This window comes from Symphalangus syndactylus, chromosome X (assembly GCF_028878055.3).
Source record: "Symphalangus syndactylus isolate Jambi chromosome X, NHGRI_mSymSyn1-v2.1_pri, whole genome shotgun sequence".
Classification (NCBI taxonomy): domain Eukaryota; kingdom Metazoa; phylum Chordata; class Mammalia; order Primates; family Hylobatidae; genus Symphalangus; species Symphalangus syndactylus.
In genome coordinates, this window is record NC_072447.2 from 51,319,441 (window position 1) to 51,346,356 (window position 26,916).

The window sequence follows — 26,916 nt, forward strand, 5'->3', positions numbered from 1 at the left end:
CTTTTTCTCATCTGCCTTCCCACTGAGAGGGTGTGTTCTGGAATGCACTCCAGTGCCATAAGCCTACAGGACCCTGTGGGTACAGCCTGTGGTTATCCAGTACCTTCTTTGACTAGCTAATTTGATTAGTTAGAAGAGGCTATCTCCTGTAACAAACGTTCCTAATCTCTTCAGCTTTTAAAGTAAATTTTTATTTTTTGTTTTTATCAAGGTCCAGTGGTGGTGACAATGATGAGGGAACATTCTCCATAAGTTTTCCAAAGTTCCAGGCTCCTTCTCCAAATTGGATATGTCATATTGTAGGGTCTGTTCTTCTTCACTCGAGACATGGATTGCACAGGGTGTGTCCTATAAACTACGCCTTATTTGGCCATACATCAGTTATTTTCATATTCCAATAGCCAGAAATCAGTACATGCCCCCATCAAATCACAAGAGTAGCTTGAAAAATATGGTTACTTGTGGACCAAGATGAAAACAAATAAGCTTTGGTGAAGTTATTCTGCCACAGTGAGTTTCTCTAATTGGAAGATTTGAAAAGTACTAGCAAGTTCATTTTGCTGCAGACCTAAGTTTGTTCTTCAGTGAGCTGAGTCCTGTGTCTACTAATTGGTTTTAAATTTAGCAGGGAAGACATGAGGATTAGTTATTGAGTACCTAAAACTGTGAACATACAGGACTTTTCGAAGTAAATTTTAAAAACGGAGTCTTTACTCTGGTTTTTAAGCTTTGATCCTCAAAACATATCTGAAATCACATTCCCTGTCATGTGGAGACATCTCTCCTGCAGAGAGAATTAAACTTCAGGGTGCAGCAGACATGGATGAGCATTTAAAGGGAAGCTGACATTTACCTAGAAGACAGATCCACTAAAGTTTTCCAATGCCAGAGAAATGCCATGCTTTGGGCATTTGAAATAGTTCCTACTCTGCCTGGGAGCTCTATACCTTTATCTCCAAAGGAGATGAGCACTCCCTAATTGACACACTCCACCCTCCTGTTCATGGGAGAATCCTATTGGTCACCCAGACTCACAACTGTGCATTCGATCCATGCTCATCACCGAGGCTAACCCAGTCCTTGATTCCAATCATGAATGGACAAACGTTTTCCAGATATTTAAGGAAAGTGAGGAAGATGCACAAATAAAACTCATTCTGGAGGAGGGAAAAAAGGATATAATACAGGAAACAGAGGAAAACGTTACCAGAACATACTCTCAGAGTTTAAGAAAGACAAGAGGTCTATGAAACGAGAACAAGCTGTCATAGAGGGGAACAATCAGGGGACAGGCGAAAGTCCTTGGACACTAGAAAAGTTACTGCAGAATTGACGTAGCGCAGAGGTCTGATAGTGCCCAGTTCCCCAGGCCGCCCATGCCAATGGAACTCAGCACGCTCCCCCACCCCTACCTGTCGGAAGTCCCGCGCGGCTACGCAGCAGCCCACACCCGCCCGACGTCGTGCGCCCCTCCCCCCATAACGGTCTCCACCGCCCACTTCCGGTACCTTAGCAGAGCCTGCGACCACACCACCGCCTGGCCCGGAGGACCCCGCCCTCCGTCACCGCCGCCGACACTGCCCACGCCGATGCCCCTACCCGCTCCGGGCCCCTGGCGAACCCACCGCTTTTCCCCTCCTCCCCGCGCCCGCGCTGCCTGCCCTGGGCCTGCTGTTGCAGGTGCGACGGTACCAACACCCCTGCTGTGAGGCCGCCATCAACACCCACAACAGCCTGGAGCTCCACGCATCCTATGTGTACCTGTCCATGGTTTTCTACTTCGACCAGGACGACAAGGCCCTGGAGCACTTTGACCGCTACTTCCTGCGCCAGTCGCAGGAGAAAAGGGAGCATGCCCAGGAGCTGATGAGGCTGCAGAACCTGTGCGGTGGCCGCATCTACCTTTATGACATCAGGAAGCCAGAGGGCCAAGGCTGGGAGAGCGGGCTCAAGGCCATGGAGTGCGCCTTCCACCTGGAGAAGAGCATCAACCAGAGCCTCCTGGAGCTGCACCAGCTGGCCAAGGAGAACGGCGACCCCCAGCTCTGCGACTTCCTGGAGAACCACCTCCTGAACCAGCAGGCCAAGACCATCAAAGAGCTGGGTGGCTACCTGAGCAACCTGCGCGAGATGGGGGCCCCGGAAGCAGGCCTGGCAGAGTACCTCTTTGACAAGCTCACCCTGGGCGGCAGCCAGAAACACACCTGAGCCCAGACAGGCCCCGCAGCCACGGGGTGCCTTCCCCTGCTCGCGCCACCAGGCGGGGCGTCCATGTTGCCGTTTCAGAACATTCTCTTCATTTTTCTCCTCTCAGTTTGACCGTTGTTAGCAATAAAGTTACCTGTTCTCAAAGCAATAAAGGTGTCCAGCTGATGTGTGTCTGCAGCACTCTCACCTTTTCGGAATCAGGGCACATCCCCATGCAGGTTTAAAGTAGGTATCCAGCAGTCTTTCCATTCAGCTCTGCCCCATCTGCATGCAGCTCAGGATCTGCGGGGGTGGAGGGGAAAGGTATTTTATGGGCCCCTGGAAAACACATTAGCCTTCCCCTTAGAAACTCTGAGGGCATGTGGGATGGGGTGGGGTGAGGTGGGGTAGGGTGGGGTGAGATGTGTGGGGTGGGTGGGGTCGGGTGGGGTGTGCTGTCTTGGGCCATGGTATCTGTGGGTGCATATGCATGGTATGGTGTAAAACATGGTATGGAATTCATCCTAGCGGTTGCCTCTGGAGAAGAAGGGAAGTGAATGAGATTGGGCAGGGATAAAAATAATACAGTCTTTAACTTGACATGAAAAGTTATCTTTTTAAAACATGCAAGTGCTAAGTATTCTTGCTTCTGGGCAGCAAGATGGGGGCTCTGGAGGACAGTATGGCCGAGTACCTCTTTGGCAAGCTCACCTTGAGTGACACGGATAATGGGACTGAGCCTTAGGCTGCCTTCCCCACAGATATGAGGTGACTTCCTGCATATTGCCCTTCAATTGTACCATTTCTTCCATTAAAGCTGGTTAAAAGAACAGCTCAAAAGAAGGACTGAAAAACATAAGGTCAAAGCTGAAGGTCAAATTTGCGATATTGAATATAAAGTAGAATAAATATAAAGTAGAATAAATACCTCCAAATGTCAAGGCAGTGACTGTCTGCTTTGAAGAATATAGAGGGGTGGCAGAGAGTTGAAGGTGCAGACCAGGTAGAGCCAGTATAGCTGATCCAGGTAGGAGACTAGTGCAGCTTGAGCTGTGATGGTGGCTGAGGAAATGAAGAGAGGAAGACAAGTTCCAGATGGATTTTCGACAAGGGGAGACAAACTTTACCCATGGACAGGAAGTGAGGAATGGGAGAGGGGGAATATAATGTAAGTTCTGAAGTTTGGACCTGAGCACCTGGGTTGATGATGGTGTTTTTATCTCCCGTGGGGATGGTTGCAGGGGTCCCCTGGGGTGGAAGAGCGGGGAATGCATGCCATGTAAAATCAGATTTTTATTAGACATCCAAGTGGAAATGTGAATCAAGGAGTTGCAAAAATGTCACGTTTGGAAGTAGACATATGGGGGACATTTTATAGATGGTATTGAAGTCATGTGATTGGATGGGCTCACCAGAAAGAGACTATAAGGCAGAGTACGAGAAATCTAGTCCAAAGTGCAGGGCAGCTAACATTTAGACGATGGTTGAGGTGTTTGAACACCCAGAGAGTTGCTGGTCCCACCTTGACCTTTATCTGCCCCAAGTTTGTTAGCTTATTCCCAATGTCTGCCCCAAGCTTACCTCAAAATCATCCTGTTCCTGAGAAGCTCAGTGTGGCCTCTGGTTTCTCCTTTCAAGATATAGAGAAAAGTTCGCCTTTTACCTTTTCTTAATGGCTATGGATAGAAAGGTATTATTTCTAGTAAGAAGAAGTTTCCATATGGAAATGATACACCTGTTTCTCTAAGATTTTTTTCTTGTTCCCCTTTAAAAACTCTTCTCCTCTCTCAGTCCACTCTCTATTTGACCAAAGGAAACCTCCATCCATGTAAACCATAACGTTGTCCATGTCTGTTGAAAAATACTTAAAACATCTATTTTCTGTGCCACAAAAGAAAGTTACAAAGAAACAAGAAACAAAAAAATCTTGTTTCTTTTGTGGGCTAGAAAGGTAAAAGTCAAAAATTTACAGACTGTATATTTTAGTCAGAGGCACGTGGGTAGTTCGCATCATTTTAAAGTTAGTGGATTGTTTTGGGCACTGTATTAGTCCATTTTTCATGCTGCTGATAAAGACATACCTAAGACTGGGCAATTTACAAAAGAAAGAGGTTTAATGGACTTACAGTTCCACGTGGCTGGGGAAGCCTCACAATCATGGTGGAAGGTGAAAAGTAGTCTCCCATGGCGGCAGACAAGAGAAGAGAATGAGAGCCAAGCAAAACGGGTTTCCCCTTATCAAACCATCAGATCTTGTGAGACTTACTCACTACTGGTAGGACAGTATGGGGGAAACCGCCCCAGTGATTCAATTATCTCCCACTGGGTCCCTCCCACAAAACATGGGAATTATGAGAGTACAAATCAAGATGGGATTTGGGTGGGGACACAGTCAAACCATATAAGCATTTATTAAGATATGAACAAGTTTAGCAGTGCAATAATTATCTTCCACATTTCCATATGAGTGCACTTTAACACTTTTCTTAAAAATTAGGATTCTGGCACTTTGAGTTCAGTTTACAGAAAATGCTTTCGCCTTTTTATACATCTTTGTCAAACTTGGTCTTCTCACTGCATCTCTTTCGCTGCCTACTGTAAGGACTTCTGAGTTCTCTGACTTCGTCTCAGTATTACCTATTGAAATATATATGTCCGTTGACTGTTCTCCTGTGGATATGAGAAAGAACAGAGCAAGCATTAATTTTTGAGTGTTTCAAACTTTAAGTTGACTGAGGGGACTTCTTAATTTTCTGTTTTGGAGAGAAAATTTGGTGTAGTGTTTTCTTAATCTCAGATTGCCTGGGTTCAAATCCCATCTTAGCCACTCATTTTGGGTAAACTTGGGTAAGTTGTTTAACTTTTCTGTGCCTCAGTTTCTCCATATGTAATATAGGGATAATAAAAGCATTAACCCCATTGGGTTGTTGAGATTAAATGACTTAATATATGTAAATCACTTAGAGCAATGCCTGGCACAGTGTATGTTCACTATGTGGTACCCATGATTTATCACCATTATCATCCTCTACTCTTTTAACTTTTATTTAGGTTCAAGAGAACAAGTGCAGGTTTTTATACAGGTAAACTGCTGTCATGGGGGGTTGTTGTATAGATTATTTCATCACCCAGGTACTAAGCCGTGTACCCAACAGTTATTTTTTTTTGTTCCTCTCCCTCTTTCCACCCTCCACCCTCAGGTAGGCCCCAGTGTCTGTTGTTCCCTTCTTTGAGTCCACGTGTTCTCATTTAGCTCCCACTTATAAGTGAGAACATGTGGTATTTGATTTTCTGTCCCTGCATTAGTTTGATAAAGACAATGGGCTGGAAGCCATCATCTTCTACCCTTATGTTTCTTTGTGGTCTTAATGCTTTGGGAAAATACTTCACTTCTACACTTTGCCACTGGGGGTCTCTCTTGCATGTCTAGTAACCAAGTTGCCCTGCATACTGAGAAGGAAAAACCCTTAGAAGCTGGTTTGGTTGTCAGGTGTCTCCAGGCAGGACTCAGGAGGGTACATGGCTGTTTTCGCTACCCCCCACACCTCAGTCCCAAGACAGGAGGAAGGTTGTGCTGTGACAACTTTCCGTGCTATTCCCCACCCCCGCCCATTCTATCTCAACCAGCTTTCCCTTGAATTCACTCCTAGAACACTGCACTTGTTCTTCCCAAACCCAGGTTGCCTGAGTCTCCTGTTTCCATCCTGAACTTCCTCCCACTCTTCAGAGGTGGACAAGAGCAACAGGATGAAGTGCTCACCCTGATCCCCACCTTCGTCTGGATGTTTGGAGCTGAAAAGGAGAGGAATGGCTGGGTGGGCGTTGGGGGGAGAATGAGAAAAAGGGAACACATTAGGGCCACTGATAACATAACTAAAATCGACATATCATCATAAGCTTTGGCATAGAGGCTCTCAAGCTTTGCTGCACATCCAAATCACCTGCAGAGCTTTTGAAAATCTCAATGTCCAGGCAGCATTCCAGACCAAAGACATAAGCCTCTGGGGCAGGGCCTGGGCATGCCAGGCATTGAAAACCAGCACTAGCATCTGGCTGCTCAAAGTGTGCTCTGTGGACCAGCAGCATCAATCTAAACTGAGAACTTGCTAACAATGCAAAATTTCAAGCCACACCCCAGGGCTACGGAATAAGCATCTACATTTTAACAAGACTCTGGGTGATCAATTTGCACACCGGAATTTGAGAAGCACTCTTTAGCACCCTGGTTGCCAAATATGGCTGCACCTTGAAATCACCTAGATAACCTGAAAATAATACTAATGCCTGGGCTTAATCAATGTGCTCAGCTATGGAGAGTGAGAAAAAATAAAAGGAAAAATAAAAAGACAAATAGATGCTAAAGAAAGGTGAAAAGTTTAGAATATTTGGTAGCTTTAGGTGAATTCAGGGTTGCGGCAAGTTACCATAAACATGGATTGGCAAAGACTTTCTATAAAGAATGAGATAATAAATGTTTTAGGCTTTGCAGCTACTGCAAAAGACCTCTGTCTCAACTACAAACTCTCCTGCTGGAGTGAAAAAGTAGCCACAAACAGTAGGTAATTGCATGGGATGGCTTGGATGTTTGGGGCTGAAAACACTGAACAATGCCTGACTAGCCTTTTTGACGGATTCTTCATAATCACATATTCATCACAGAGGCTGTTTAAATCAATGTGCTCAGCTATACCCTCATGTAAGTACTAGACCAAATATGATAAAAACTTACTGTAACATCAACAATTATTGACTCAACAATCATTGATCTCTGTCTCACACACACACTAGCTTTTATCTATTTTGTTGTTTATCACAAACGGGTTTGTTGTATAGCATGGACTGGCAAACTACAGCCAGCAATCCTAATCTGGCCCCCACTTTTTTTGTAAATACAGTTTTATTAGAACACAGCCACCCCATTCAATTACCTACTGTTTGTGGCTACTTTTTCACTCCAGCAAGAGAGTTTGTAGTTGAGACAGAGGTCTTTTGCAGTAGCTGCAAAGCCTAAAACATTTATTATCTCATTCTTTATAGAAAGTCTTTGCCAATATATGTTTATGGTAACTTGCTGCAACCCTGAATTCACCTAAAGCTACCAAATATTATAAACTTTTCACCTTTTTTTATGCATCTATGTGTCTTTATATTTTTCCTTTTATTTTTTCTCACTCTCCATTAATATTCTAAAATGATTTGGATATTTGTAATATTTTAGACACATAGGGAACACTCACACTTACTAGAATTTCAATTGTTACCTTGCAGACTAACATCTTCGTATATTTCAGCAATTCAACCTCTTGCCTTTGTGTCTTCAGTTTAGCCTGTCTCTTGCTGTGCCTTTTTTAAATTGAGGGCCATCAGTCATCCTGCTTCTGGAAGCATCAGAGTGGAACAATGCCTGACTAGCCTTTTTGACGGATTCTTCATAATCACACATTCATCACAGAGGCTGTTTAAAGTGTGCTTGTTTTTAAGTTATTACAATCTATTCCCATCATTTTTCTGTCTGTGAGGCATTTAAATTTTATTAATATGCAAAGCTACTTCCTTGCATGAGGAGAAATGGACTTCTTCCATTTTATATCTATTTCAAATTTTGTGTTTTATAATGTTTGTTTTGGTTTATAATTTATTGTAATGATATATTAACTGTACCACATGCACCAAGGATATTTATTTATTTTTTTCCCTTGGGATACTTCTCTGTGCATGAGTGTTTTCCTCCCAAATGTTTAATTATTCTATGAAGTATATTGAAAATCAGAAGTTCCAATTTAAAATATGTATTCAGAACTATAAATCAAGAAGTAGACTTAAGGTAAACATTTTTAGGAAGGGAGCATTCATGCAGTTATTTCTTTTCAGCCAAATAGCCATTCTTTCAGCAATTTATATTAGGTTCTGTCATGTGTTCCACACGTTATGCTTGACACTAGGAATACAAGGTGACTAGGACACAGGTTCTGGTCACGGTCAGACAGAAATACAAATAGATGCCTCCAATATACTTCAGCACGATCTACAAAAGAAATAAACACAAAGTGCTATGCGACTCCAGGAGAGAAACGGGATCTAATTCTCACCTGAAGAGTCAGGAAATACCTGCTGTGGAGGTGACATTGACTCTTGAAGGATGAATTGGAGTTCCACAGCTGGAGAAGAGAGAACAGAGTACTTTAGTTATGCTTCTTTGCTGCATAGGAGCCAACAGAGAGGGAACAGTTACAAACACAAGGTTGTAAGGGGATCTAGTTGATGAGATGATGTATTTACTAGACACAGAAGGAAGGATACATTGTTTTATATTTTAAGGAACTCCATAAAACCCTCCTCTGAAAGGTCATCACTGACTTACTAGTTAACACCAACACTGGTCTCTTTTCAGCCTCTGCCCTGCTTGATCACTCTGGAGCCATTTAATTGTGCTGGTTAGTCCTTCTTTCCTTGGTTTTCCTGTCCTCTGTTGGTTTGTCAAATATTTATCTATAGAGAACTACATAGATTTAATAATCCTCTTGGATTCTGCTTTTGGCCTCTTCAACTCTTGCTCTGTGTTCATTTCCCCCTGAGCCTAGCCACCCCCAGTGCCCAGTTTCTCTTTCTCTCTCTCTCTCTTTCTCTCTGTGTGTGTGTGTTCCAGATGGCTTATCTTGACCATGACACTTGAACAGCCACCTATGAAACATCTCCCCTCTCGGTGTACCCAGAACACTCATACTCAACAAGTCCCACGATTAATTGTCTTTTTCTCAAATACTCACTAGATTTGCCACACCTTCCCCTACACTCACAAGTAATACATTTTATAGTCACCCTAGATTTATGGTTCTTACTCAGCCTGAATATATGTAATATCTCTCCTCTCCATATGCTCTTCTCCCCCTCAATGGGCCTTATCTTTTTCAGGCTATGATGATCTGTGATCTAACAATTTTTCTAATCGTTGTACTGGTCAAAGCTCTCTAACCACAAAATTTGACCCTGGCTAGTCAAAGCAGAAAAGGAATTTTTTAAGAAGGATATACAATAACAAACTTGGAAGGCTGTAGGACCAGGCTCAGAAAATGGGAAGCATCATGCAAAATGGAGCCTTGTCTGCCATCTGTCTTGTCCTATTTTCTCAAACAGGAATAGTGTTCAGATGTTGAGCTGCCCAAAGTATTAAACATATAATCTAGTTTTTCTAACCCTCTCTTAATAGATGATATTGGTGCTCTTCCCAGATCCACTTGACCAGCAGAATACCCAAATGCTCAGCCGCTTGTGAGCACTTCAGCTGATGGCTTATGCCTGTGACCTTCTCAGAAGGAATACCCTTGGCTAACTGGGAGAGCCAATGGCCCTGTAACACAGAGGTACAAAAGCCTGGACCCTTCCCTTTCTCTCTGCTGTGAGATTTATGCTCCAGAATCTGTCTTGTGTGAAGACAAGGTTAGACATTGACCAAGATCACTTATTTGCTTGACTCCTTCCCCTGCCCTATCTTGCAGTACGTGTTTCCTCCAGAGCGCATGCCTTTAATAAATCCCTGCCTCAAGCTCTGCTTCCAAGGAACCCAACCTAAGACCCACCCTCAAACAGAGTTGATCACCTTCTCCTTTGTCTTACCTCCATTTATACTACATTTCTTGTTAATGGAACTTGCCACTCGCAATTGTTTCTTCATATGCCTGGATCTTTTAATAGGCTATGGAACACTGGAGTGCAGGAAATGCAGGAATTTTTTCTCTCATTAAACCCTAGTATATATATAAACGGGAAATTAAAAATGATAAGTTGAATTTAATTGAAAATAAAAGTCAGATCACAGTGGATTAAAGAATGAGTAGAAGTGAGGTAGTGGAACTAGTTATTATAGTGCAAGGTTATTCTTTCCAATGTCCAAATGTTCCTTGGAATATTATTATTGGCCTACCTATTTTATCCACCAACTAGATTGTGTATAACTGAACAAAAATACATTTTTAATAATTAGTCTTTACTCAGAAGGATTTTTTACAAGACATAAAGTTCATGCAAACTGGCTAACTTCCTAAATGGGTCAGATATATTCTTTCTTTCTTTGTTAGCTTTGTTATTACTTAATCAGGAAGGGGTCACTTTTGAAATTTGTGACTTAGCAATTTCTTCCACTTCAATGTCAAAAATAACACTGCATGGTCAAGGCTAGGGATTTCCTACATTTCTTTAGCATTTTTGAAGCCTACATTCCTTATCACTCTAGAAACATTATGTAAAATTATTTCATATTTGACAAATGATTCCAGTTTGATTATCATTTTGCCTCATCTATAGAAGTCTGTGTGTGGTAGATGTTGGACAGTCAAATAATTTACTGAACATTTGCTGTATACAAAATACTATGCTATCAATTGTTGGGGGCTAGGAGGTTGACAAGTAATATAAATAGTCTCTATGCTGAAGAAGCTTGAGCTAGCTAGAATTGTGGCATAGCTTAGAATAATCTACAGAGGACCTCATCAATCAATTTCAAATTAATTAATAATTGATGCTGAGCCTGTAAGGACCAAGAGGGTACAGCAGGAGGGGATGATTAGCAAGAACTGGGTCAATAAACAAAAGAAGTTTTCTGGAGAGAATTTTGCTTAAAGTGTGTTGATGAACCTCAATTTAAAAGACACTTTCTTAATATTCCTGTCTAGCCAATGCCCTCCTTCTTGTCTCTACCCTAGAATTCCCAAGACATGGACAAGAATTCCTAGAATTCTGACCATGCCATAATCAAGCACTGGAAGGAATTGAGTAGGTGGTGACTAGGCTATATTTTAAGTTGAGAGTCTCACTGGGCTGCCACTTGGTGAGATGCCATTGGTCCAAGTTCTGACCCTCATATTTATAAATCCACAGGTTTGACTTTCTCAGTGAACCCAAAGGTGAACAGCTTCTCCGTGAGTGATCAGCAGACTTTTTCTATAAAGTATAAATATTTTACAATCTACAGGCCATATTGTCTTTGTCACAACTATTTAACTCTGCTGTTGTGGTGTGAAAGTAGCCACAGACTATATGTAGATGTGGCTGTGTTCCAATAAAACTTTATTTACAAAATTTAAAGGCCGGCCAGATTTACCCTACAGGCTATAGTTTGCCATTCCCTGTTCTAGAAGATTGACTCACACCAACAATATTTACAAGTCATTAATCAGCCACAAATAGGACTCATATAAGCAGGACAGATTATTACTGCATCTTTGATCAGAAATTGGCCACTAGAGAAGCTCAACTTCAAATCAGAAGTTTGTTTAGTAAGCAACAGGTGAGGCAAATGAAATGTTTTGGTTTATGTTCTTATAGAAGTGACCCTGATACGGCTTGGGTATTTGTCCCCTCCAAATCTCATGTTGAAATGTGATATGTAATGTTAGAGGTGGGGCCTGGTGGAAGTGTTTGGGTCATGGAGGTGGATCCCTCATGAATGGCTTGGTGCCCTCCCCATGGTAATGCGTGAGTTCTTGCTCTATTAGTTCATGGGAGAGGTGGTTGTTTAAAGGAGGCTCTTACCTTCTCCTCTCTCTTGTTCCTTTTCTCACCACGTGACATGCCTACTCCCCCTTTTCCATCTGCCAAAAAGTAGAAGCTTCCGGAGGCCTCAACCGAAACCATGAAGATGCTGGTCCCATGTTTGTACAGTCTGCAGAGTGATGAGCCAAGTAAACCTCTTTGCTTTATAAATTACCCAGTCTCTGGTAGTCCTGTATGGTAACACAAAATGAAGACTCTGAGGCAATGGTTTAAATGTAAGTAATTTATTTGGCAGATAATCCCAGCAACTATCAGTAAGGAAATAGAGAAATAAAAACAAGGAATGGAAAGAAGCCAATAAAATTTGCATTATTAAGCAAGATCACCAAAGTCAAGCAGAACATAATCTCCCTGGGAGAATGTGCCTCTGATTTATACCAGTCATGGCACAAGGGAGCTGGGATATTTATCCAGTAACTAGATCCATCATTGGTTGGGGGTTGCTTGTGGGGAGGATGAGAAAGAGCTCCAGTGTCCAAAGAAAGGCTTCAGGCTGAGGGTTGTAGGTGCTGGCAGCTGGAAGTTGGACAGCATGTATGAACATGGTAAATGCCAAGGGGCTATGGAGGGAGGGCACCAACAGCATCTGTTAGACTTGTTTTCTCCCAAATGATATTCATAAGGTAGCACAGCTTACTGAGTAAATTTTCTATTACAGGATTTTTTTTCTGAATAAATGGAACTGCTCCAGTAAATCCAACCAACCTTCCTCTGCATGGTATTGGATAGGCATTAACACATATTTTTAACAGTTAATCCATTTTGTGAAATAGTTTCCCTTAACCATAGTTGGTATAATCCCAATATAGAACATATTAGAATTGTCATGAATATAGCTTTGTCAAATTGTTTTATATTTTGTTTATTAATATCTTTTTTAATATTTGGGAATCATGGGGCTTGGGACTGAAAGTGGGCCAAACCTCACCCCAGTCTTATTTGGCCTTGGTGATTCAGTGTACTATCTGTGCTCTCTTGCCATATTTATTGTTAGAGGCAGCCAAAGGCTGGCCTGTGGGAGTAACTATGGAAAACAAGAGTGTGTACACACTCTTTGAGGGCACACCCTAGTTTTGGAACACAACCCCATAAATGAGGAACTCCACAATGCTGGCATGTCCAGGGCAAAGTTCTTAGGCTGTTCCATTAACTTTGTGCACCACTTCCATTCTCCTTGAAGCCAACCAACAGCAGTCTAAGCCTAACAGTTGAGCTCATGGGCTTTGGCACCATGCAGACCCAAGGTAGATTACTATCTCAGCCACTTGGCTTTGCTGCATGGCATATTCATTCAGACATAAATGTCAATACCTTCCTGGGCATCCTATGAAAAATCCACTTTCACAAAAGCATTGCAGGACAATGTAGACTTTCTTAACATTTCACAGTAGAGTTCACATCAAGTAGAGTTCACCAAGAAAGAGTTCACATAATTTTCCTCAAAGCAATCAACTTAAGAATTTCAATTGACATTTATATTCTCCCAAGTCCTTTCTTGGCCTTCCTGATACAATGATTTTCTCTCTGTCCTTCATACAACGCTCACTGTTATAGGCTCCATTCTCTTCATCCTTCCCCTCACTTCTTTTCTCTTCCATTGTGATATGCAGTTGAGCCCCACTTAGCTCTCCAGCTCATCAACGTAAAGGGTTCTCCAGTTAATAGGACCCACCTGCCTTAGAAGGGAAGTGGGATTATATGTTATTTGTGGCAAGGGGTAAGGGACGAGAATTATTTCATATGCCTCATCTATCCATAAAGGACTTATACTTAATATGCATTTTTGTGTGTATGTATGTTTCCACTTCATTCCCTGAGACCTAAACACATGTTGGTAACACTGCCAGCCTCTCTCTGCTCCTTTGTCTATTCATTTCCAGCAGTGAAGAAGTATAACTTTTCTGATCAGAAACAGTAAGAAAAGGAACAAAGTAAATGTGTATGGCAGCCATTGAGGTATGCCACTCGGAGAACCTCTCAGGAAAGAACTTGCCACTCAGTTGCAAGGAGTGCAGCTAGTTGACAGCCTCCAACTTTTGAAGGCCACATTCTTCTCGGGAAGCCTAGCCAATGAGGAGACACAGAAGAAATGCTAAGGCCTGACCGTTTCTGCCAATATGGGACTCAATTAACAGGAATTATTTGCTGTGGAGCTGCCCTAGGTGTTGACTGAGACTTTCTTAAATCTGCATTGAGATCCCAGGCTTGCCCTGCCCAAATGTACTTTCTCCCCTTCGCTCAATCTTGCTTTCTCGCCTCTTTCCTTTCATAGGTGTCATAGCCACAGCATGGTCTAAGACTTTCCCTGCCTAGTTTTGCTTCCTCCCCCTTTCATCTTTCACAAGATTTACCTCCACATATACTGTTTGCACTACTAACTCTGTCTCAGAGTCTGCTTCCAAAAAGACCCAAATAATACAGTGTGGCTCTACAGCTCTACTTCTCTTTTTCTGTCTCTCTGTCTCTCTCTTATAATTTGTACAGAAGATTCAAACACTCTTACAATCTCCATGTGCTGAATGTCTTAGGGAATGATTTTCCGCTATGAGTGGGAGGCTGGATTCTTGGGTATATTGTTAGGGGGCACAGTTTTGGAGGGTCCATTACGACTATAAATCTAGTCTCATTCTGCAATTCAATCTTAGTTCAACAAAGGTGATTTTTTATCTCTGTTTTATTCCTGTGTTTTATGTCTCAATTAGTTTGTGACTCTGGAGGGAAATAAAAAGGGCTGCTTTATTTATCCTTTCAACCCCAGCATGAATAGGGGTTGAATATTTTAAAATTCTTATATGTAATTTAGAAGACTTGAATAATTTTCCAAAGACCACATAGGGTATTCGTTCTGCTCTATTCTTATGAACTCATTTAAAAAATTCATCCAAAGCATGATCTTAAAAAGTAATGAAAACTGAGCAGAGTGACAGACAGAATTCGATTAATAAAGACACTATTGCAATAATTACTTCTGCCAATGGACTTATTGCTTCCTTGAAGATGTAAGGATAGAATGTATGGACCGTGAGCATGAGGCTTTCCTAGAATTTTAGTGTGTGTATGTATGCTCAGTGTGTGTGTGTTGCAGGGTAGTTGGTTGGTCCTATACAGGTTGTTCGGAAAGAGGCACTAGCAGACCAGTTTTAGGGTACCAGTCCTTTCACAATTCCTGTCTTTGGGAATCACTGTGCATACAGTTTTTGCTGAAGTGTTGGCCTAGGGCACTCCAACCTTCCCTACCAGCTGCCTGGCCCAGCTTGCCTCAGGTGCCTTCCCCGTAGTGTCACTCATTGTTGCTACCCCATCTGTAACCTCTCAGCTTATCCAGGAGATCATGTGCAACTTCCATGGACAGTTACTTGTTCCTATACTACCAGAGGCTTCTTACCTTAAGTACCTGTATTTCTGTGACTGAGGACATTCTCTGGCTATGAGAGTATGCTACACTCACTTGCGGGGCAAGCCAGGAAGGGCCAGGCAATTTAATGACCTAGAAGTGACTTTCAACCAATGAAGAACAGAATTTGGTGGGTACCTCTCCAATTTCCTTCCTTCTCTTGGAGGGATAATTCTAGGGCATGATGTCTCATGATTAGCAGCATGAGAGATAGAAAGTCTCTCAGCAGGTCCCCAGTGGATTGAGCTCCCTAGTAATAACTCACTCATGAATGTGCCTTTTATTGAATGTCTTCTTCTTTCTCTTTTTTCCCCTCTATGCTTCCTGGTATTACTCATTGCTATGCACTGAAAGTTTGCATCCCCTCAAAATTTACATGTTGAAACGCTAATCTTCAGTATGATGGTATTTGGAGATGAGGCCTTTGGAAGGTAATCAGGTCACTAGGGCGGAGCCCTCACTATGTGATTAATGCACTGAGAAGACACGAGAGAGGTTGTTTTCCTCCTTCTCTGCTCTCCACCATATGAGGATACTGCGAAAAGACTACCATTTTCAAACCAGAAAGAGAGCTCTCACCAGCACTCAACCATGCTGGCATCCTGATTTCAGACTGCTGGCTTTCAAAATAGTGAAAAAAATATTATTTTTCTTTCAGCTATCCAGTCTATGGGAATCTGTTATAGCAGCCCAAACTAAGACATCCCCCAAATACACTGCTTGTATCCAAACCCTTCTCCCAGGATCATCTTTTGGGAGAACTCAAGCTAAGATACTACCCCTGCTCTTACCAGATTTTTGGGGGAAATTAAAAGAAACGGTGAGGGTAAGAAAACAGAAAGGAGCAGACATGTGGAATTTAGCGGAGTTGCAGAAACTATGGAGATTTGGGGTGAAGAACAAGGAACTCCTATAGTGACTTTCTCCAAAAAGTCTTTGGGAAAACAACCCCTCTCTATTACCAACTCCTAAGGCACAGTCTCATATCCATGAGCAACCCCACTTCTAGTTTATGTGTGATTCAGTTTCTTCCAAGCTAAACCTGCTTGACTTGACCAGAAGGCCAAATAAATTCAAGCTTGCTCCAAACATGTCTCTTTAGATCAGGTTATTCTCATTTGTAATGAAGAAACTGAGGCAGCTAGCAGGTTGATCATTCGTAGCACTCTTTTTTAACTATAACATTCTAAAATGTGGGAGAAGCTCTAGTCCCAATAGCAATCCATGATTAAATAACTATGAAGCTTGGAAGTTGAGCCTGTAAACATTTCTATAGAGAGCTATTTCATTCATTTTGTTTTATTTGATTCATGTTAGTTTCTAATCAGCCCCCAAAGAGGGTAGAGTATCCTCTTTGAAGGCCCATAGTTTTATATGACTTCACCTTTCTCAGACAACCCAGTGATTTGTAATCAAGAATGAATATTTCTGCCAAGTAAAAAATGTTTAACATTATCCCAGCTTAGTAAGACGAAAGGCAGGGGATAGGGGTGGGTAGCAGGTAGAACCTTCATTAGAGTGAGATGGCTCCCCTGAGGAAAACAACTGTTAACTGTGTTTTTCAAGTTCTATTCTCGATTTTTTGTTTTCTTTTTTGAGAAAGAGCCTGGCTCTGTGATTCAGGCTGGAGTGTAGTGGGGTGATCTCGACTCACTACAACCTTCGTCCTGCTGGGCTCAAGCGATCCTCCCACCTCAGCCTCCCAAGTAGTTGGGACCACAGGCATGCACCACCACATCTGGCTAATTTTTTGCAATTTTAGTAGAGATAGGGTCTCACCATGTTGCCTGGGCTGGTCTCGAACTCCTGAGCTCAAGCCATCCACCTGCCTCGGCCTCCCAAAGTGCTGGGATTATAAGTATAAGCCACCGTGCCCGACTCAAGCTCTATTCTATTCAGCCAATTACCTCAGCACAGGACAGGGCAAGGAAATGGGACAGGGGAAGGGGTCCCTGTTACTATGGTTGGTGCCTTGGGAAATATATTCCTTGGGGCTATTATTATTGCCTATTACATAAGTAAGCTCAATTAAAGCCAGGTTTATCAGTCAAACATCTCTGCAACCAATCAATAAAGGACTCAGGATATGCAGACCATAGTGTCATCCAACTCATCTGTTTTTAGATTTTGAGATAATATTTTTTGAATTCCTGTAGAGGAGGGAATACCTACATAGCACTGGTTCCTAAGAAAGTGACTCAGCAGGCCCCATCAAAGATTGCCATTGAATCAGGCTGTAGGGTTTGGTAAGAGAAGGAGGGCTGGAGAACAGTACAAGCTGAGGGCTGGAGAACAGTACAAGCTGAGGGCTGAATCACGCTGGCTGGCGCTCCAAAGAACCCCATCTAACCCTAGTTAATGCCAGCGTTCCATCTAGTTTAGCTCACAAATGGATTTTAGGTACTTCCTGCCATGTAGACTTTCTTGCTTCTCATGCTGTGCTAAAAATAACCTGCTAAGAAACCTGGAAGACCCCCCTCCCCTTGCTTAACCAAATGTCAAAGCTTTTATTACCAATAATGGACAAACCAACATCATTTGCCTCTTGTTGTGGTGCTGTAACAGGGACACAGAACCATTTAAGTCATATTTCTGCCAGAAGAGTACCTAAACCAACTGTAATCATGAGGAAACATCAGACAAACTCAAACTGAGAGATATTTTACAAAACAGCAGGCCTGTGTTCTTCAAGAATGTCCATGTCATAAAACACAAAGAAAGACTGAGAACTAGTCCATATTAAAGGAGGCCAGAGAGACGTGACAACTAAGTGCAACACATGAACGTAGATTAGATTTAGGAGGAAAAAGAATAGAATGACCAGAAAAACATTGTTGCAACAACTGTGAAAACTGAATATGGACTGTATATTATACAATAAAGAGCATGGTATCAATGTTAAATTTCTGGAATTGGATACATGTACTATGGTTTTGTAAGAGAATTTTCTTTCTTTTGTTTACTTTTCTTTTAATTTTTTTTAGAGACAGGGTCTTGCTCTGTCACCCAGGCTGCCTTACATTGGCTTGGCCATAGGCCACTGTAACCTTCAACTCCTAAGCTCAAGAGATCCTCTTGCCTTGGCCTCCCAAAGTGCTGGGATTACAAGTGTGAGCCATGGTGCCTGGCCCAGAATTCTCTTGTTCTTGGGAAATATATGAAGTTAGCTGCATCTGTCTGTCTCTTCATTCAGGTACTTCAGTTTGTGTTTGTGTGTCTGTGACACACATTTGTAAAATGTTAAAAATTGATCTGTCTAAACGTAGAAAGTTATGTGTCTTATACTTTATAGTAACACTTTGACAGAGAAACAAGGACATCATAAAATTGTACCCAGCTGGTGTGTGGTGAAACTATCAATCCAAATACATGGAATATTGTCTAAAGTTTATAAGAATCAAATTTATAAAAATTATATGTTAAGATTATGGCTCAACTTAATGGAAGTCTTATATTTATATTTGTATACACTTAAATATTATTATAATTAATAAAAACTTATCCAATCTACAAATGAAATGTAAGAAATTTAGGTATTTATCTTAACTATTTTCAAAATAATTTATAAACTAAAAGTCTTAGACGAACTACAGAAAGTCATGTGTATTGTATATGCAACTATTTTGCAAGTTTTAAATTATTTCTAAATAAAAATTTAAACAATATCAAATTATTTATGATTATTATTTTATGAAAAGTAAATTACATACAGAAAAGTTTTCTGCAAGATCCTGCTCCCATAGTAAAGTAGAAAGGGAATGGGCCTGGGGCACCTGAGAACTGGTTACTCCTAGCTCCACCATTAAATAACTGAGCATTGTGGGAGAAAGTCACTAAATTACCCAAGACCCAATTTTCTGTAAAATCGACTCCTCGCATTTGCAGGACTTCTCTTCCCACATCTTCACTCTAAGAACACCAAAGCATAAACTCCTTTTCAAGTGTATTTATTCTTTATCGATTAATTTAAATATAGCACCCTTCTTCCTGAGAGCAAAGCCACAAACCACCAATGCTGACCAACTTCAAAATAAATGTCTGCAAATGCAATTAAGTGCATTTTAGAATAGACTTGTACTAATGGGAAGTATAATTAACTCAGAGGCATTCTTATAGAGTAATCCCAGGTTTGTTATATAGGTTCATTTCATCCATAAAGTCAAGAGAATACAATTGAGTTGTACAGAGCATCAGCATATCTGACACGTTTTAATAAGGGAGATACAGATTATATCCCAAATAAATAAATAAATGGCAAAAAATAGTAATGAATAGTTTCGTTAACAAATTATGACATGATCTGCTGGCAATATTAGTCTGACTCCTTACTGATGCAATAAGGCTGACAGCTAGCTGCAAAAGTAATGAATCTGAACAGAAATTGACTGTGAACGGTGCTTGGCTTAAACTCGGACTAACCATCCTGCTGACCTAAGAGAAATCCATGCAGTAAATTGCTTCAAGAGACACAGGATACAGAAAATTCTGCTTCAAAATGGTAAAGTATCATTTTCATTTTGAGACCTACTTTCAGGCACTAAATTAAATTTTAGATGACCTCAGCTTTTATCCTGTCTCTAAAAGATCCAACTCAGAAATTTGTCATGCTTCCAGTTTCTAAAACCTAGTATTGGTAGTTTTTCTGAGATGAATTCCAAGGCTCATTCAGCTTGGTTAGGTAATTATAGTTATTATCATGAAAAATACTAGGTCAGATCAGTTCAATTTTTTTTCTTTTTTCTTTTGCAAAAAAGAGTAATATGTGAATGTTTTAGCCAGGTCATTTCATATTCAGCAACTAACTCTGGCTTTTATTACTTGGCCACGACATTGGTAGAGGTCAACTGCAAAGCAGTGAGCAGGCAGGCTAGAGTAACTTATGTCAGGCGTGTGACAGCTGCACAGTGTTACAGCATTGGCTTTTTCTTCAACACGGATATACTGAGCTACTGCCCCACCTCCAACTCTGTCATCTTGGAAAAGTGAGTTTATTTATTTATCCCTAATATGTTATTTCCTTCCTTCCTTCCTTCCTTCCTTCCTTCCTTCCTTCCTTCCTTCCTTCCTTCGTTTTCCTTCCTTCCTTTTTTTTTTTTGACTGAGTCTTGCCCTGTCACCCAGGCTGGAGTGCGGTGGCGCCATCTTGGCTCACTGCAACCTCCACCTCCCAGGTTCAAGTAATCCTCTCCCCTCAGCCTCCTGAGTAGCTGGGATTACAGGTGTGTACCACCAAGCCCAGCTAATTTTTTTGTATTTTTAGTAGAGATGGGGTTTCACCATTTTGGCCAGGCTGGTCTTGAACTCTTGACCTCAAGTGATCTACCCACCTTGGCCACTCAAAATGCTGTGATTACAGGCGTGAGCCACCGTGCCTGGCCTATCCCTAATATGTTGTATCTGTAAAATGGGAATATGATTTTATTTCTTGAAAATCAGTGACTGAACAAAGAAAAGAACAAAGAGAAGATAGAACAAAGAGTTTTTACTCCACAAGGAATTGTGCATGTGGAAATGTATTATCTTCTTTTTGCTTTTCCCCAAAGCTCCTCTGAAATCAGAGGAAAGTGGGTGTTTTAAAGACAGAAACCTTAAAGGGTAAGTACAATAGGAGATAAGATATCAGCAACACAATTTGGAAACTGGAAAGCAGTAAATGACCTAGGAAACCTAAGAAATCTAATTTCTAAACTGGTAGGGAGGAAAGCTGAGAATCAATCTGATCCACCCAGAAGCACCCTGAAAAGCTTAGGACTGGTGCTAATAGTGAACCCTGAAAATTGGGGGTGAGGACAGGGCTAAAAGCAGAAGGATTGGATGAACTTCTGTGTACAAAGCATTTGGAATCCAGTACACCTCCCTCACCATGTGCAGCATTTGACTGTCCTGCCCACACTCAAGCAACAACTGGGGATTAGTCTACGGAGAGGATAAGGCAAGGAATTTCAGGACCAGAGAACACCAGGCACAGCTGAGGTCAGAAGTACTGTGTGAAAACTAGGGGATTAAGTGAACATTTATAGACAAAATTTGAGATGCTGCATCTCCCAGATTTCTTCTTCCACTCAGCTCCTGTAGCAATGGCAGTCTGACTTGTGACCTCCAGGCAGGTTATTGGATAGTCCTTCTCTGTAGATATTTACATTAAATGTTCCCCAAGGGAATAGGCCAGTCATGTCACCACATTACCATGTTACCCACACTCGACAAAACCCAACTACTCCCATAGAGTTTCCAGTCAGCTTTTCAATACATCATATTTAAGGATGAACAGATAAACCAAATAAAGTAATTTTCTAAGAAAATCCTCCAGACTGAAAGAAAGAGGCCAAACAAAACAAAACAAACATACAATTAAAAACGGAGTGTGGGAGGACAAACTGAATTTGTAAGGAGAAGATAATTTTAAAGAATAAAATTTCACTGTGATGCTAGTTTCTCTTGCTGTGCAGAAGCTCTTTAGTTTAATTAGATCCCATTTGTCAATTTTGGATTTTGTTGCAATTGCTTTTGGTGTTTTCATTATGAAATCTTTGCCCACGCCTATGTCCTGAATGGTATTGCCTAGGTTTTCTTCTAGGGTTTTTATGGTTTTGGGTTTTACATTTAAGTCTTTAATCCAATTTGAGTTAATTTTTGTATAAGGTGTAAGGAAGGGGTCCAGTTTCTGTTTTCTGCATATGGCTGGCCAATTTTCCCAGCACCATTTATTAAGTAGGGAATCCTTTCCCCATTGCTTCTTTTCGTCAGATTTGTCGAAGATCAGATGGTTGTAGATGTGTGCTGTTATTTCTGAGGCCTCTGTTCTGTTCCATTGGTCTATATATCTGTTTTGGTACCAGTACCATGATGTTTTGGTTACTGTAGACTTGTAGTATAGTTTGATGTCAGGTAGCATGATGCCTCCAGCTTTGTTCTTTTTGCTTAGGATTGTCTTGGCTATATGGGCTCCTTTTTGGTTCCATATGAAATTTAAAGTAGTTTTTTTTTCTAATTCCATGAAGAAAGTCAATGGTAACTTGATGGGAATAGCATTGAATCTGTAAATTACTTTGGGCAGTATGGCCATTTTCGTGATATTGATTCTTCCTATCCATGAGCGTGGAATGTTTTTCCATTTGTTTGTGTCCTCTCTTATTTCCTTGAGCAGTGTTTTGTAGTTCTCCTTAAAGAGGTCCTTCACATCCCTTGTAAGTTGTATTCCTAGGGATTTTATTGTCTTTGTAGCAATTGTGAATGGGAGTCGCTCATTATGTGGCTGTCTATTATTGGTGTATAGGAATGCTTGTGATGTTTGCACATTGATTTTGTATCCTGAGACTCTACTGAAGTTGCTTATCAGCGTAAGGAGATTTTGGGCTAAGACCATGGGGTTTTCTAAATATACAATCATGCCATCTGCAAACAGAGACAATTTGGCTTCCTCTCTTCCTGTTTGAGTACTTTTATTTCTTTCTCTTGCCGGATTCATCTGGCCAGAACTTCCAACACTATGTTGAATAGGAGTGGTGAGAGAGGGCATCTTTGTCTTGTGCTGGTTTTCTTTTTTTTTTCTTTTTTTTAATTTTTATTTTACTATAATAGACATCCCATTCATCTCTATTTCTCTCTCTCTCTCCCACTCCCCACCCCCACCTTTACTCTAGAGAGCTGTTTTTCACATCTGTCTAGCTAGGGTGGCAGTTTTCTGTACTACATAGCTCTTTTTTTTTTCTCCAGATTCAGTGAATTTATTTCTTTTTGAAATTACTTTTGTACAAAATGTATAGGAAATATGTTTTTTTTTTTATTATACTTTAGGTTTTAGGGTACATGTGCACAATGTGCAGGTTTGTTACATATGTATCCATGTGCCATGTTGTTTTGCTGCACCCATTAACTCGTCATTTAGCATTAGGTATATCTCCTAATGCTGTCCCTCCCCCCTCCCCCCACCCCACAACAGTCTCCAGAGTGTGATGTTCCCCTTCCTGTGTCAAGAGTTCTCATTGTTCAATTCCCACCTATGAGTGAGAACATGCGGTGTTTGGTTTTTTGTCCTTGCGATAGTTTACTGACAATGATGTTTTCCAGTTTCATCCATGTCCCTAAAAGGACATGAACTCATCATTTTTTATGGCTGCATAGTATTCCATGGTGTATATGTGCCAGATTTTCTTAATCCAGTCTATCATTGTTGGACATTTGGGTTGGTTCCAAGTCTTTGCTATTGTGAATAGTGCCGCAATAAACATACGTGTGCATGTGTCTTTATAGCAGCATGATTTATAGTCCTTTGGGCATATACCTAGTAATGGGATGGCTGGGTCAAATGGTATTTCTAGTTCTAGATCCTTGAGGAATCGCCGCACTGACTTCCACAATGGTTGAACTAGTTTACAGTCCCACCAACAGTGTAAAAGTGTTCCTATTTCTCCACATCCTCTCCAGCACCTGTTGTTTCCTGACTTTTTAATGATGGCCATTCTAACCAGTGTGAGATGGTATCTCATTGTGGTTTTGATTTGCATTTCTCTGATGGCCAGTGATGATGAGTATTTTTTCATATGTTTTATGGTTGCATAAATGTCTTCTTTTGAGAAGTGTCTGTTCATGTCCTTCGCCCACTTTTTGATGGGGTTGTTTGTTTTTTTCTTGTAAATTTATTTGAGTTCATTGTAGATTCTGGATATTAGCCCTTTGTCAGATGAGTAGGTTGCAAAAATTTTCTCCCATTCTGTAGGTTGTCTGTTCACTCTGATGGTAGTTTCTTTTGCTATGCAGAAGCTCTTTAGTTTAATTAGATCCCATTTGTCAATTGACAAAAACAAGAAATGGGGAAAGGATTCCCTATTTAATAAATGGTGCTGGGAAAACTGGCTAGCCATATGTAGAAAGCTGAAACTGGATCCCTTCCTTACACCTTATACAAAAATTAATTCAAGATGGATTAAAGACTTCAATGTTAGACCTAAAACCATTAAAACCCTACAAGAAAACCTAGGCAATACCATTCAGGACATAGGCGTGGGCAAGGACTTCATATCTAAAACACCAAAAGCAATGGCAACAAAAGCCAAAACTTGTGCCGGTTTTCAAAGGGAGTGCTTCCAGCTTTTGCCCATCCAGTATGATATTGGCTGTGGGTTTGTCATAAATAGCTCTTATTATTTTGAGACACATTCCATCAATACCTAGCTTATTGAGAGTTTTTAGCATGAAGGGCTGTTGAATTTTGTTGAAGGCCTTCTCTGCATCTATTGGGATAATCATGTGTTTTTTGTCATTGGTTCTGTTTGTCTATGTAATGGATTATGTTTATTGATTTGCATATGTTGAACCAGGCTTGCATCCCAGGGATGAAGCTAACTTGATCATGGTGGACAAGCTTTTTGATGTGCTGCTGAATTCAGTTTGCCAGTATTTTATTGAGGCTTTTCACATCAATGTTCATCAGGGATATTGGCCTGAAATTTTCTTTTTGTTTTTGTTGTGTCTCTGCCAGATTTTGATATCAGGATGATGCTGGCTTCATAAAATGAGTTAGGGAGGAGTCCTGATTTTTCTATTGTTTGGAATAATTTCAGAAGGAATGGTACCAGCTCCTCTTTGTACCTCTGGTAGAATTTGGCTGTGAATCTGTCTGGTCCTGGGCTTTTTTTGGTTGGTAAGCTATTAATTACTGCCTTAATTTCAGAACTTGTTATTGGTCTATTCAGGGAGTCGACTTCTTCCTGGTTTAGTCTTGGGTGGGTGTATGTGTCCAGGAATTTATCCATTTCTTCTAGGTTTTCTAGTTTATTTGTGTAGAGGTGTTTATAGTATTCCCTGATGATAGTTTGTATTTCTGTGGGATCAGTGGTGATATCCCCTTTATCATTTCTTATTGGGTCTATTTGATTCTTCTCTTTTCTTATTAGTCTGGCTAGCAGTCTATCTATTTTGTTAATCTTTCCAAAAAACCAGCTCCTGGATTCATTTATTTTTTGAAGGTTTTTTTGTGTCTCTATCTCCTTCAGCTCTGCTCTGATCTTAGTTATTTGTTGTCTTCTGCTAGCTTTTGAATGTGTTTGTTCTTGCTTCTCTAGTTCTTTTAATTGTGAGGTTAGGGTGCTGATTTTAGATCTTTCTCGCTTTCTCCCGTGGGCATTTAGTGCCATAAATTTCCCTCTAAACACTGCTTTAGCTATGTCCCAGAGATTCTGGTACATTGTGTCTTTGTTCTCATTGGTTTCAAATAACTTATTTATTTCTGCCTTAATTTAGTTATTTACCCAGTAGTCATTCAGGAGCAAGTTGTTCAGTTTCCATGTAGTTGTGCAGTTTTGAGTGAGTTTCTTCATCCTGAGTTCTACTTTGATTGCACTGTGGTCTGAGAGGCTGTTTGTTATGATTTCCATTCTTTTGCATTTGCTGAGGAGTGTTTTACTTCCAATCATGTGGTCAATTTTAGAATAAGTGCTATGTGGTGCTAAGAAGAATGTATATTCTGTTGATTTGGGGTGGAGAGTTCTGTAGATGTCTATTAGGTCTGCTTGGTCCAGAGATGAGTTCAAGTCCTGAATATCCTTGTTAATTTTCTGTCTCATTGATCTGTCTAATATTGACAGTGGGGTGCTAAAGTCTCCCACTATTATTGTGTGGGAGTCTAAGTCTCTTTGTCAGTCTCTATGAACTTGCTTTATGAATCTGGGTGCTCCTGTATTGGGTGCATATACATTTAGGATAGTTCGCTCTTCTTATTGCATTGGTCCCTTTACCATTATGTAATGCCCTTCTTTGTCTTTTTTCATCTTTGTTGGTATAAAATCTGTTTTATCAGAGACTAGGATTGCAACCCCTGCTTTTTTTGCTTCCCATTTGCTTGGTAAATATTCCTCCATCCCTTTATTTTGAGCCTATGTGTGTATTTGCACGTGAGATGGGTCTCCTGAATACAGCACACTAATGGGTCTTGACTCTTTATCCAATTTCTCAGTCTGTGTCTTTTAATTGGGGCATTTAGCCCATTTACATTTAAGTTTAATATTGTTATGTGTGAATTTGATCCTGTCATTATGATGCTAGCTGGTTATTTTGTCCATTAGTTAATGCAGTTTCTTCATAGTTTTGTTGGTCTTTACATGTTTTTGCAGTGGCTGGTACTGGCTTTTCCTTTCCATATTTAGTGCTTCCTTCAGGAGCTCTTCTATGGCAGGCCTGGTGGTGACAAAATCCCTCAACATTTGCCTGTCTGTAAAGGATTTTATTTCTCCTTTGCTTATGAAGCTCAGTTTGGCTGCATATGAAATTCTTTGTTGAAAATTCTTTTCTTTAAGAATGTTCAGTATTGGCCCCCACTCTCTTCTGGCTTGTAAGGTTTCTGAAGAGAGATCCATGGTTAGTCTGATGGGCTTTCCTTTGTGGGTAACCCAACCTTTCTCTCTGGCTGCACTTAACATTTTTTCCTTCATTTCAACCTTGGTGAATCTGATGATTATGTGTCTTGAGGTTGTGCTTCTTGAGGAGTATCTTTGTGGTGTCCTCTGTATTTCCTGAATTTGAATGCTGGCCTGTCTTGCTAGGTTGGGGAAGTTCTCCTGGATAATATCCTGAAGTGTGTTTTCCAACTTGGTTCCATTCTCCCCATCACCTTCAGGTACGCCAATCAAATGTAGCTTTGATCTTTTCACATAGTTCCATATTTCTTGGGGGCTTTGTTCATTTCATTATTTTTTCTCTAATCTTGTCTTCATGCTTTATTTCATTAAATTGATCTTCAATCTCTGATATCCTTTCTTTCACTTGATCAATTTGGCTATTGATATTTG

General features: G+C 40.8%; 2 protein-coding genes across 5 annotated transcripts in view; one reads left to right on the top strand and one right to left on the bottom strand.

The window, feature by feature from the left end:
- Positions 1-1,052: 1,052 nt before the first annotated feature.
- LOC129475280 (putative ferritin heavy polypeptide-like 19) lies at positions 1,053-2,427 on the top strand. The gene is made up of 3 exons (XM_055267419.1): positions 1,053-1,242; positions 1,517-1,680; positions 1,789-2,427. Exons 1-3 carry the CDS (start codon positions 1,053-1,055, stop codon positions 2,206-2,208), a joined length of 774 nt encoding a protein of 257 aa, XP_055123394.1. The 3' UTR covers positions 2,209-2,427.
- A 2,147-nt stretch (positions 2,428-4,574) lies between these two features.
- The window catches only part of LOC134736052 (uncharacterized), a 38,965-nt gene continuing 16,623 nt past the window's right edge, over positions 4,575-26,916 (bottom strand). The window contains exons 3-6 of one of the 4 annotated variants that reach the window (XR_010119756.1): positions 11,716-11,906; positions 9,802-9,932; positions 8,277-8,345; positions 4,841-4,857 (exon numbers count right to left, since the gene is read on the bottom strand). Coding sequence is in view for 3 of the 4 variants with exons in the window: in XM_063635229.1 (XP_063491299.1) it covers positions 4,825-4,857; positions 5,948-5,998; positions 8,277-8,345 (153 nt within the window). In the remaining variant the exon portion in view is untranslated. Of the gene's footprint in view, positions 4,858-5,947; positions 5,999-8,276; positions 8,346-9,801; positions 9,933-11,715; positions 11,907-11,972; positions 13,409-26,916 lie in introns of those variants that run through there. The other 3 variants (XM_063635229.1, XM_063635230.1, XM_063635231.1) reach the window with 3 other exon arrangements.